Source organism: Sturnira hondurensis, unplaced genomic scaffold (assembly GCF_014824575.4).
Source record: "Sturnira hondurensis isolate 20B ecotype Veracruz unplaced genomic scaffold, ASM1482457v3 Scaffold0006413, whole genome shotgun sequence".
Taxonomy (NCBI): domain Eukaryota; kingdom Metazoa; phylum Chordata; class Mammalia; order Chiroptera; family Phyllostomidae; genus Sturnira; species Sturnira hondurensis.
Genome location: NW_028079044.1, coordinates 48,389,460 through 48,401,523, shown reverse-complemented (window position 1 = coordinate 48,401,523; position 12,064 = coordinate 48,389,460). Strand labels below are relative to the sequence as shown.

At 54.6% G+C, this 12,064-nt stretch overlaps 1 protein-coding gene across 1 annotated transcript in view; it reads left to right on the top strand.

Annotated features, from left to right (window-relative positions):
- The first annotated feature begins 512 nt into the window (after positions 1-512).
- Positions 513-12,064, top strand: part of KCNQ3 (potassium voltage-gated channel subfamily Q member 3) — a 191,236-nt gene continuing 179,684 nt past the window's right edge. Inside the window, exon 1 of the mRNA XM_037048566.1 lies at positions 513-1,292. Within this exon, the coding sequence (XP_036904461.1) occupies positions 907-1,292 (386 nt within the window). The 5' untranslated portion in view covers positions 513-906. The remainder of the gene's footprint in view (positions 1,293-12,064) is intronic.

The following is a 12,064-nucleotide window of genomic DNA, read 5'->3' as shown; positions in this document are numbered from 1 at the left end:
GGCGCTCGCTGTAGTCTTGGCCTTGGCCAAACCAGCAACTTGGATTTTACTTCCAGAATCCAGGTAGGGAGGTGACCAGAATCGTAAAGCTGCAGTAGCCAAGAGAAGGCAGAGAGGGAGACCCCTCTCGAGCTACCCTCCCTTTTGCCTGTCTCCCCCACTCCTACGCCCCGCCCGGGGGAAGCCCAACGCCCACTGGAGCGCAGGAATGCCGCGAAGGGGCGGGAGAAGAGGCCCCGGCTATCCCCGGCCTGCGGGGCGCGCAGAGGTGGGCGCCGGGAGGAGGGCGGGGCGCCGGTGGGGCGGGACAATGCGGCCCCACCCCACGAGGGTGGGAGGGGGGCGGTGTGAGCTCGGCCCGCGGCGCTCGCTCACTCGCAGGCGTCTGCTGGTGCGGGGCTGAGGCTGGAGCAGGCGGGAGGGGTGCACGGGGAGCGCGGAGGAGGGAGGAGGCGGCGGCGGCGGCGCGTGTGGCAGGCGGGCGGGCGGGAGGGCGGTTGGCATCGGGCTTGTAAATAAACTGCGATGCTGTCTCGGGCTCGCTGGCCTAGGTTCTGCCGCCGCCGCCGCCCGGGAGCTCCGCGGCTAGGCTCCAGCCGCCGCGCGCTCTAGCGCCTCCGCGCCAGCCTCGCTCACCCTCGTTCGCTCCCCGCAGTCCCCTGCCCGCGCCTCGGGTCCGCAGCTGACCCACGCAGGATGTGAACCTCTTTCCCCCGCCCGGCCTCCCTTGCCCCCTGGGGGCCCGCCTTTGCCTGCTTTTGGGGCGGTGGGTGGGGAGGGGCGCGCGGATCATGGCATTGGAGTTCCCGGGCTTGCAGCCGCCGCCGCCGCCTCGTCCACGCACCCCAAGCGCCCCTTCTTCCCGGAGCAGCAGCGAAGGCGAAGCGGCCGGCGGGGGCGAGGCAGATGGGGCTCAAGGCTCGCAGGGCGGCGGGGGCGGCAGGCGGCGGCGGCGACGGGGGCGGCGGAGGCGGCGGGGCCGCTAACCCGGCCGGAGGGGACGCAGCAGCGGCCGGCGACGAGGAGCGGAAAGTGGGGCTGGCGCCCGGGGAGGTGGAGCAAGTCACCTTGGCGCTTGGGGCCGGAGCTGACAAAGACGGGACCCTGCTGCTGGAGGGCGGCGGCCGCGACGAGGGGCTGCGGAGGACCCCGCAGGGCATCGGGCTCCTGGCCAAGACCCCCCTGAGCCGTCCTGTGAAGAGGAACAACGCCAAGTACCGGCGCATCCAAACTTTGATCTACGATGCCCTGGAGAGACCGCGGGGCTGGGCGCTGCTCTACCACGCGCTTGTGTGAGTACCTGGCGTTCGGGGCGCCCCTTGGCGGCGGCGCAGGTTGGGGTTCGGGGTGGAGGCTGAAGCTGAGGAGCGCTCTGGGGCTTTAAATTGAATTGGAAACCAGCCTGCCCTCAGTGCGTGTGTCTCTGCTGGGAAGGTCTGTGAACCACTCTCTGGGTGTTGGACCCCAAGGCTTAAAAGGTCCAAGCGTGGTTTCTTAGACAGTTTGGAGATTGGATAGGAGTATTGGGGGGGGGGGGCGGGCGGGTGCTCATTTATGGCACCTTCTCCGGATGCTGGTATCAAAGCAGAAAAGAATTAGGTGGTTTTCCCAGTTAATGTGAAGGTTGAACAGGATAAAGCGGATTCTCCCTCGAGCGCTGTGTTTCTGCTCTGGGGCGGGCCCCTTCTCTTGGGATCGCGTTACTGAGTTTCAGTGGTACATCCTGGAGTTGGGGGTGGGAGTTGTTGCCCATAGTGCGGGTGTGTGTGTGTGTATGTGTACTGCTTGCTTGCCTGTTTGGGCTGCTCTACTTAGACTCCATCCTGATATGGAAAATATCCTGGTGTTGCTCTAACTGCCGACTTGGACCGGTCAAAACGCATGTCTTTGGGTTCTTGTTAGGGGAGTTCGTAAGGGAGGAAGCGAGAGTGTGTATCTCAGGCTCCGAAGCCTAGCCTCAGAGGCTGGGACTTAAGGGTGCTGCGTGGAGGCGAGGGCCCTGGAAGCTTATCTGGGCTAAGACATCTCTGTGAGGTGGTCTTGAGATCCCCTCAGCCTCAACTGCTGCCTTTTCTCTTGCGTTGGTTGGGCAGAAACCCAGGGGGCGTGAAGGGGCCTGGCTCGAGCTTTGCCCCCGTAGACAGTCTTCCCCCAGCAAAAGCCTCCTTGCTAGTCCGGATGGAAATGGAAATGCGTGGCCGGAGGAGGATGGGATCCCCCCCTGCACCTGAACCCCTGGGTGAAAAATCCACCTGTTTTGGGCAGAGGGAGAGGATGGTAATGGTGGCACCTCCGCTGGGAAGGGGAATCTGGCTGTCAGCGCACGCCTAGCGCTGGCAGGACGTTTCAGTTACCCCTTGCCTCCTGACTGTGGCTTAGTCATCCTGATGGCTGCTTCTTAAGAGGCTGTACCTGACCAGGATTTGGGTGGAGAATTGGCCATGACCTTGACCCCTCTCCTGCATTTACCACTGAATATTCCTTTCCTCCCTCCTCCTGACTGATGGGGCCTGAGGGAGTTGGGGAAGCCTGGGAGGCATACCACCTGCCCTTCTTCCTTGGGTGGAAAGATTTTCCAGATTTGGCCACCAGGTGGGGTGGTCTGCGCAGAACCTCAGAGTTGGCAACAGGTTTCTCAAGGAGGTTACTGAAGCCTGGAGAGGGTGCCTCCCTGGAAACTGGGAATCCGGCAGGAGGCAGGGGGCTTCCAGGTAGGGCCTGGATTCGGGCTGGTCCAGCCTTTGGTGTTCTCATGTATTTGCAGGTGTTAGTGGTGGAGAGAAGGGTTAGCAACGGTTGCCTTTCCACTTGGCTTTCTTCAGGTGGTGAAAATGGATGAAGAACACATTCATCTCTCTGTCTCTCGCACTATCTGTAGTTAAGCTGAACTGAAGTCAATACTGGAATATGTGAAAGTAAAAAAGGCACAACAGTTATGCGAGTGCACAAGAGCACACACAGGCTCACGTGTTCTTTTGCACATAAATGGGGTTCAGTACGTATTGGCCTACTTCTGAACCTGGGGCCCCACTGGAGCTTGTGGGCTTCGTCTTTCTTCTCCTACCTTTTCTGTCCAGCACCCCAGCCCTGCCCTCCCCAGTCTGGGGGGGCGGTAGCCAGGGCCTGGGGGTGCCAGAGCTTCAGCAATCCTTCGGTAGAATGATCCCACCAGCAGAAGCAGGTTTGAGGATGCCAAACCTGGAGCCTCAGTTTCCCGGAGGATCCAGGGAAACGTACGACTGGGAGCAGGGAGAGTTGAACACCTAGCCAGCTACTTTCAACTCGTCACAGTGGACCTGTGAGGTGGAATTACTATCTACATTTTGTAGGCGAGGACATGAAAACTTTCAGAGATAAAACTGCTTGTCCAAGCTCCCCCAGAGAACATTCTGGAGCTCACATCTGCATGCAATGGGTTGGCTCTGTTTCTGGGCCTGGACCCTGGTTCTGACCCTCTGCCAACAATGGCAGGATTCTTGGTATTTCTCTCGGTGTCACTGGATGCCCCTGGCCCCCCTGGTAATGCAGGGCTCTTAGTAATGCCTCTGCCTCTCCTTCCCAGCTCCCAGTCGGCAAATGGCTAGCGATGGAATTCAGAATCCAAATGGGCTGGTCAGAATTAGGGAAGTGGGGGCTGGGCTGGTGGTGGGAATGTGGGTTCCCGTTAGTGAGGAGTTGTACAGGAAAGCCCGTGCTGGGTCAGGTCTGAGCGCCCAAGTCTGCAGCGTGCCTCGTTAGTGGAGGCACTGGGCATCCTTCCTGCAGCTTAGGAGGAAGTCCAGTCAGGCAAATAAAACAGAGCCTTTCATTGATGATTCAGGATTTTGCAAGGCACTGGATTTTGTGCTTGGAACCATCCGTTGTTCTGGGCTGTGGCTAATGGTGTGAGCGGGCCAGGAAATTGGGCTAGCTGTGGGTTCACAGTCCAGTGCGTTTTTTTAAATGAACCAGGACTGGGAGATGTGGTTTTTTTCTCCCCCTCTTCTAGAGTCAGAATACAGCAAATGTGGGAATCCAAGGCCCCCTGCACCGACTATGCTCCTGTTGCCTTCAGTGCCCCTCCCCTACTTTCTCCTGGCTACTCACTTGGCCCAGCTCTGGTGTGGCCTTCTCTGGGAGAAGCTTTTCCCGGACCCTTCGGACTGAGCTCGAATCGTGCCTTCTCTGCAGCATCCTCGCCTTAGGATTTGGCACACTGCACTGAATTGATCTGCCTGCTCATCTTCCCCACTGAACTTGAGCTGCTTGCGAGTGGGGACTGTGTTGTTCCCCAGCATTCTCAGTCCTCAGCAGGCTGCAGGGCTCACCCGTAGTTACTCAGTGAGCATTTACCGAATGGATGAGTGGAAGACTACCCTCAGGTTTAACGGAGACTACGTTCTGTGCGGCTTTCCTTTTACCACAACAAAAATACCAAGTAGCCAAGGTCGGCATCGTAGGGTTGTAATGGTACAGTTGGCTCTCAGAAGGCTTACCATAGACTCTGGGGAGGAGAGACAGGAGGGAGACCGTGCTCTGAGCCCAGTAAGACTGATCACTGCTCTGCCTTGTTAGTTCTGTGGCTGAAAGGGGCTCTGATGTTAGGGAAAATGTGCTGGACCTGGAGTTCATATCTGGCCTTGAGTCTGTGACTTTCATGAGCCAAGTTGGGGGTGACCTATAGTGGGTTATGATAGCCTGCACTGATGCAGTGGGCTTTTTAGACTTAAAGGAAATAGTATGTATGAATAGACTTAGCCCAACACCACACGCAGTGTTCATTAGCGGGTTTGGAGTAGGGGGTCTCCTGAAGTCATGTGCACTGGCCACTGCACTGCCCCAGCATTGTCTGGGGACCCCCTTATTTTGGCGTCGTTGCTGGGCTGACACTGCGCAAGCGTCCTGCCGCCCTGACCACCTGCCTCTCCATGGCCAGCTGGGTGTGACCTCTTGCCCGCCTCTGGACCAGCCGAGGGACAACAGTCACAACCGATACCCGTGGATTGCCTTTTCATTTTGTTACAGCCATGTGTTGACAGGGCTTCCTCTCCATAATATGACAGGAACTCATGCGACGCAGCAGCAAGAAAACCAGTAATCTGGTTTAAACAAAGGGCAAGAAGATACGCAGCTGGTCAACGGGTACATGGAAGGGTGCCAAGGTCCCTGACCATCAGGGACATGCAATTAAATCAGGGCGAGCTGCCACCTCTCACGGGTTAGACTGACTCTTACCAAAGAGACAAGCGACGTTGGCCAAGGTGTAGAGGAAATGGGGCCTGTGCGGTTGGAGGTTGGTGTGGCCGCTGCGGAAAACAGTGTGTGTTGAGCTGAACACACTTTCTTTTTTCATAATTAAAACATTTCATTACAGTTGATATATGATATTACATTGGTTCCAGGTGCACAACATAGTGATTAGACGTTTATATCACTTACGAAGGGATCGCCCCTGTCAGAATGGCTGCCATCAGTGAATTGACTAACAAGTGTTGGCAAGGATGTGGAGAACGGGGACCCGTGTGCACCGCTGGGGGGAACTGGTGCCGCCCCCGTGGAAAACAGTATGGGGGTTCCCCCAAAATTAAAACTAGAGCTGCCTTATGACCCGGCAATTCTACTTCTGGGTATTTGTTTGAAACATCCAAAACACTAATTAAAAAAGATACACGTACCTCTGTGTTCATTGCAGCGTTATGTACAACAGGCAAGACTGGGAAGCAATCCAAGTGCCTACTGATAGGTAATTGGATAGAGGAGAAATGGTAGATACATACAACAAACACGCTTTCTTAGATTCCTGGATTCTATATAGACAACGTCTCAAGCTTCCTCTCTGCCTTGGGCTTTGTCCAGATAATGACAAATATATAGCAGAAAGGTACATCCATTTCAAGGCCACACATGCTGAGTCACGTGGCAAGCCTCGTTCCAGGCCGCTGAGGGAGATAAGCCATAATTCTTTCCCTAGAGAGAGATTTGAAACAACTATATTGAAATAGTCGAGCAAATGTGGTAATAGAATTCGAGTGAGGCACCAAGATGTGTAGGAAGGGGAGGCCCGTGAAGCCTACCGTGTAGCGCTAAGGAAAACGACTTGGAGATGACAAGACTGAAGTCAATGTGGAGGTTCAGGCCACTTCACGTTTTGCAGGTGTCCTTGGGCCTCAATGGATCCCATCCAGACTGTTGCCATGGAAGAGATAAAGGAGTTCGCTCAAAATATCTTCTTGAGAAAACAAATTGGGTTGTGGCTCAGGACAAGATGGCTTCTTGCATGAAGTTTACGAATGAGTGAGAGCAAATACTCATCAGTTGGCCCATGGAGTGTCCCACACGTGGGCTCTGCTCGGCTCCCTCCCGTGGGTTTCCGTCAAGACCTCAGGGCTGGGATCTCCGCTTCTTCCCCTCTCCATCTGGAAGGAACACAAAAGCATCTGGACTGTATAAGAGCATCACAGTTTAGTTGGGGCACATAATACCAATATATCAATAATAACCAAGGTTTTTACATCACTTCATAGTTTATTACGCGCCCGCCCCACACACACACCTTGGGCAACGTCACCAGGGTACCTACTTTATGTGTATTAGTAGCAATAGCTATCACAGCAGGTGCCTTCTTACAAATCACCAAATCTGGTTTGCCTAAGCCGGTGTGGTGTCTGAGAACAGGCAGCCTGAACATGGAGCTTCTTTGGCACCAACCTCTTTGATTCTTTGTAAACTTGTCATAGCAGCTTAAGCCCGTTTCCACTGTGTGGGTGTCTTTTGGAGGGGGCAGGGTGAAATATTATCCACCAGGACTTGAAAATATTGAGCAGGGGAGCGTGCCTCTGTGTTAATGGAAAACCACTCGGCGCTTGTCACGCAGTTTATCTCTCTGTCCTGCCCTTGCCTAAAATCCCGGCTTTTGCTTTATCTCGCCCACATGTATCTGTTACCAGTGCTTCTTCATGTACTGATGTCAGTCCAAAAAATGAAACCAGCAGGCCTCCGTCATCAGCAAGTCGAATCAGACTTATTATCAGCAGATAGTTACTTAACAGCACTTTATGGGATTTTGATGGACCCGGCACTGAGAGTCACTCGGCAGATTATAAAAACCAGAGGCCATCAGAGCTGGAAGGAACTCCAGAGAAAAGGGGGCTCAGGGCACTTGTGCACAGAGGGGAAAACGCAAACTCATCTCTTCTTCTGAGGCTGGCCCATTCAGCCACGTGGGTTCCCCTGGTGACCCCCCGACAGCCCTGCTCCAGTGGAGCATTTTACCCACAGCGTGAGAACTCTGGGAGGCCTGGCTCTGGGCCTGGGTCCCCTCATGAACAGCAAGAAGAGCAAAGCCAGGTGTGGCTGATCAGGCAGTCACGCACGGGCTCCAGGAGGCCTGTGCACGTGCTGAAACTCCCAGTGTCCAGATGCCCTTTTCTCTACCCGCCCTGCCCCGCCGCCCATCCTTTGCCGAGACTCATGTAAAATAATCTCTGATCTCCATCGAGCTCCACACTGAGCTGGGCCATTGCAAACCTTCCTGATAGTGATGACAAATGTGTGTATCCATTCGGGCCGTTCATCATGTCACCTGCGGGGCAGCGCCACCGCGCATTCCATTTGTGGAAACCTGATTTATTTTCATTGAGGACAGTACCTGACATGTAGAGAGTCATTTCTCTGTGCCATGTTGGGCTGTGTACTCTAGAGGGTTCTGCCAAGGTGTGGCTGAGAGGCCAGCCACCAGGAACCGACACCCTGAGTGTAAGGCCGACTTGCTCTACAGCCTACAGCAAGTCAAGTTACTTCCTCTGATACAGGGCCTCACAGGATGTTGAAGGGAATAAAAGGGGTAATTCGTACGAGAGCCCAGAGTGCTAATGCTGCATCTTAGTCTCCATACATCCCCCTAGGAGCTCCCCAAGGAGCGGGACTCAGTGCACGTGGCTTATTTAACACGAGGTTGCTCAGTCTTGTTCTCATCATCTCCCCATTTGAGGAGTCTCCTGAGACAATGTTCCCCTGATGGTCCCCGCCCAGGACACGTGAATACCACGGGCACCTGGTGTTTCCCTTTATGTAAATACCTCTGGGACCGATCTATAAACAGGGTGAGATTTTTCCCCCCATCTCTCACCCCGCCCCCACCAAGAACCAATTATGCTGCCTTGGAAGCCATAGCATGTCCAAGGAGAATGCACGATTGAGGAGGTGACGCCAAGAAAAATTGGAGAAATAAGTAAAATTGGGGGAACAAGACAGGAAAGGGAACCTAGACTGGAAGGCTGCAGTCTAGGGCAGCTCACCAAGAGGCACCAATGACACCCGGTCTTCCTGCGACACATGGAAGTGCGGTGTAGAACTCCACGAGTCACCGGGTCGGGCTGCTCCCTGGGGTGTTGGCTGAAGGTATCTGTCACAGGCTGCCTTGGTGGCTGTGGGAGTGGCTGCTGAGAGGTACGGTAAGGCTCCAAGAGCACTGCTGTTCACTGTCAAGTTCGGAAGTGAAGGGCCTGTTGGGACTTGGGGTTCACAAATGTCCCTGTGTTTTCTCAGTGGTACTTAAGTAAAGGAAGCCTCGTGGCTTAAGGCTCGTGACCCCGTAGTGCTTTCTCCCTCATTGATCTGTCATTAGGGTAGTCACTCAGGGAAAAATTCTGCCTTGGAAGGACTTGTAGCAGGTCGATTCGGTGCCTGGGACGTAATGGTAGTTTACCATTGTGAGCTCTGGTACGTGCCGGGATTGGAGAGCTTTCAAAAGCACCCCAAAACTTGGTCACGTCTGCATTATCCTGTGGGGTGAGGAGCTGGATCCTAATTGAAACTGTGGTGTGTTCAAGTGTTAGTAATTCTCACAAAACAGGAGAGCTATTTTATTAATTTTTTTGGAGAGTTACTTGAAATAAGCATGGATCAGTTCAGTCCTGCAGTGGCTTTTGTGATCCTTTCTAACGAACAGTGAAGACTTGTACTAATTTATAACGTGAGAAACATTAGCACTTTCAAAACAAGATGGGAACCGATGTTGTAGTCGCTCCTACGAACGCATCTTTGGTTGAGACAATGGCGGGATCTTGCTCGTGAAGTGCGGTGTTCTGACTTCCGCTCTTGGCCTCACTTCTGGTTTCCTGGGAAGTCACTAACAGTCACCTGCAGGATTCTGGAACATCAAAGGCAATGTTGAGATGTCCCGAGTCAGGTGTGACCATCCATTCCCAGTGCCGAGCAGGGGGCTCGCGGGATGGGTGGGGCGAGGCTGGGTGGCGAGAAGATGAAGTAGGAGATGCAGTCAGGTCAGACCTTTTTAGACTACGGAATTGCTATCTTGAACAAGAAACCCCCATCTCTGTGCCTTCCCTTCTTCCCTGAAAAAATCACGCAGCTGTTCCACGAAGAAGCTATTTGCATCAGGGGTGGGGCAGTTCCTCATTGGGCAGGAACATCCATGTTTTGCAGGATTTTCAGCATCCTGTGCCCTGCCTACGGGGAGGTCATGGGAGCCAATGAGCTGCGGTAAGTGGAGGGCTCCCAGGCTTTTCCAAAGGTTCTGATGAGGGGGCGGCAGAGCCTTGGCTGAGAACCACTAGCTGCTATAGGCCGTGACTCTGCGGCTGATGTCTCTGCTGCAGATTCCCAGCGCCGGTGAGGAGTTAAAGTACAGACCCAGATGTGGGGCTGCAGGGTTTGTGAAATTTGTGGGGTGGGCCTAACTCGCTTTTTCTGAGCTCAGAGTTTGGCGCAGGAAAACTCCCCACATACATCATTTCAGAAGTTGGGGAAAATGAAAGTTACCCGAACATACATCGCATGCAGCGCACGTGCACACGCGCACCCACCCTCCCCACCCCCAGTCCCTAGGCCCCAGTGTTTGGAACATTAATTAGTGTCACTGCATGAAACAAATTAAGCTGGGGACTTTGTTGCTTCCATCTGGAAAAAAATAGTGCCGGGAAATGCTGATGTCGGAAATGGCAGAGCAGGGTGTTTGTTACTGGGATATTACCAACACACGGACCCTCCCCGGATGCAGAGCTCACGGAGCCAGGAGCCTGGGCCCCTCGGCTGGATGGGGAGGGATTTGTGGATCAACACGTGGCTTATGTTTCCAATGAGAAAGGTGCGTGCGAACAGGGACTCTTGGCGAGCCTGTGAGTGTCCGAATCTCAACTGTGTGACCACAAGCCAGCTACACTTCTCTGGAGCTCTGTTTCCTCATCTGTAAAATGGGGATATTCACGGAGCCTATGCGATGTGTCAACATGAGGCAGTGGAGGCTCAGAGAGGTTAGGCGACTTGCCCCCAGGCACACAGCTGTATGGAAGTCTGGATGGGCCTGAGTACAAGCCATGCTTCGCCTCCCAGCCCTTCCCTGGGCCCTTCTCCCTGACCTCCAGCCAGCCTTGCACCCTGACTTATCTTTTAGCGAGTGCCGCCTGGGCAGGGCTTGCCACAAGTACCCCATCCAGATCCTGGTTGCATTATAGGCAAGAACCTGGTATGTTTTCTTTCCATCGACAGTGCCAGGAGTGATGCTGGGCACGGAGTCCCTGTTTAACAAACACTGTTGACTAATCCCTTTGGCCTCGCAGCATCCAAGGTGAGTTCCAAACAAAACCCCAATCTGAACACGGGCATGGAAAGCTGCGGTTGGAACGCTGACTGCGGCCGAACTGGGCAGCCGGTGGAGAAGGTTCTCTGCTCCAGTTGATGCAGGTCAGGTCAGCTGCCATTTTCTCGTCTCCATCTCAGCCAGTTAGCAGAGCTGAGCCAGAGGCTGTTGCGTGTGGACTCTGGTCCAGATTTTAAGCCAGTGGTTGTGCTCGGAGATGGCAATAAACAGATCGATAGGAATTGACTGGTTATGGTCCAGCGTTTGGGGAGGGAGGGAGTTGCTGGGGTGGAGGGGAGCCAGGAAGGGCTGGGGGCTCCATCAGCCTCGGAGGGGTGTCTCTGGTCAGTGCAGGCCCTGCTCTTGCTCCCCAGGCCCTGGCGTAGGAATTGAGGACCCAGAGATTGCTGTGTCCTGGCCTCTGGCCTCAACACGCCCAATCTAATGATTCTGGGCAGCCCGGCATCTCTGGCCTTGTCTCCTGCAATGTCCTGACTTCTCCTCTGGCTTCCACTCTTGCTCATCTTCATTCCCCACCCAGAAGGCGGGGAACTTCACAACCCTCACCCAGGGTTGTGATTTCCTGGAGTGAATTAGAAGATGTACCCACAGCTCAAAGCCCCTCAGTGGCTGTCTGTTAACCTCGGCACAAACCCTTCTCTCCTTGGGGAGATTCACAGGCCCAAGACATCCAGCCCTGGCCCCACCTCCTCCACCGGGCTGTCCCCAGGCCCTGTCTCGACTCATCGAAAATGACTTTTTTAGTTTCCAGTAGGGCCTCTGTAATCCACCCCTCCCGAGTCAGTCTTCACCATTTTTATAGCCCTCCAAACACCCTGTCCTGAGCTGTAATGATCTGTGTTTGTTTGTTTGTTTGTCTCTCTTCACTAAATTGTGAGCTCCAGATGGTCAAGGACCATGTCAAGTTCACTGGGGTGTCCCCACTCCCAGCCAGGGGTCTATCCACAGTGTGCGTGTATTGACTGACAGAATGGCCCAGACAGACTGTCTGCAGGAGGGCAGCGGGACCACAGGGGACAAGCTGAAACTGCTGTCTTGTTTGCTAGATGGAGGTATACCTGGTTGGAGGAAGGAGGTGAGGAGGGCTGTGAGCCAAGCCCTGTGTGGTGGTCAAGGACTCCCACGGGACAGTGCGAGGAGTGGTGGGTAGAACAGCAGGGTCACCTGCTGATGAACCTGAGAACTTGGTACCAGTCAGGCTTGATGGCCGGGCGGCGACTGTCTCGGAAGGAAGGGTCTTAGCTCATCTTTGCTGGAAGGTCTGAATGGCGGTGATAAAACAGCCTCTGAGTGGAGTAGTACACAGCCCTAAAAAAGGAAGGAAATTCTGACCCATGTTCATCGTGGATAAACCTGGGGTGCATTATGCCGAGTGAAATAAGCCAGACACAGGAGGGTGCATACTGTGTGATGCCACACGCACGAGGTGCCCCCAGTAGTCGTGGTTGCCAGGGGCTGTGGGTG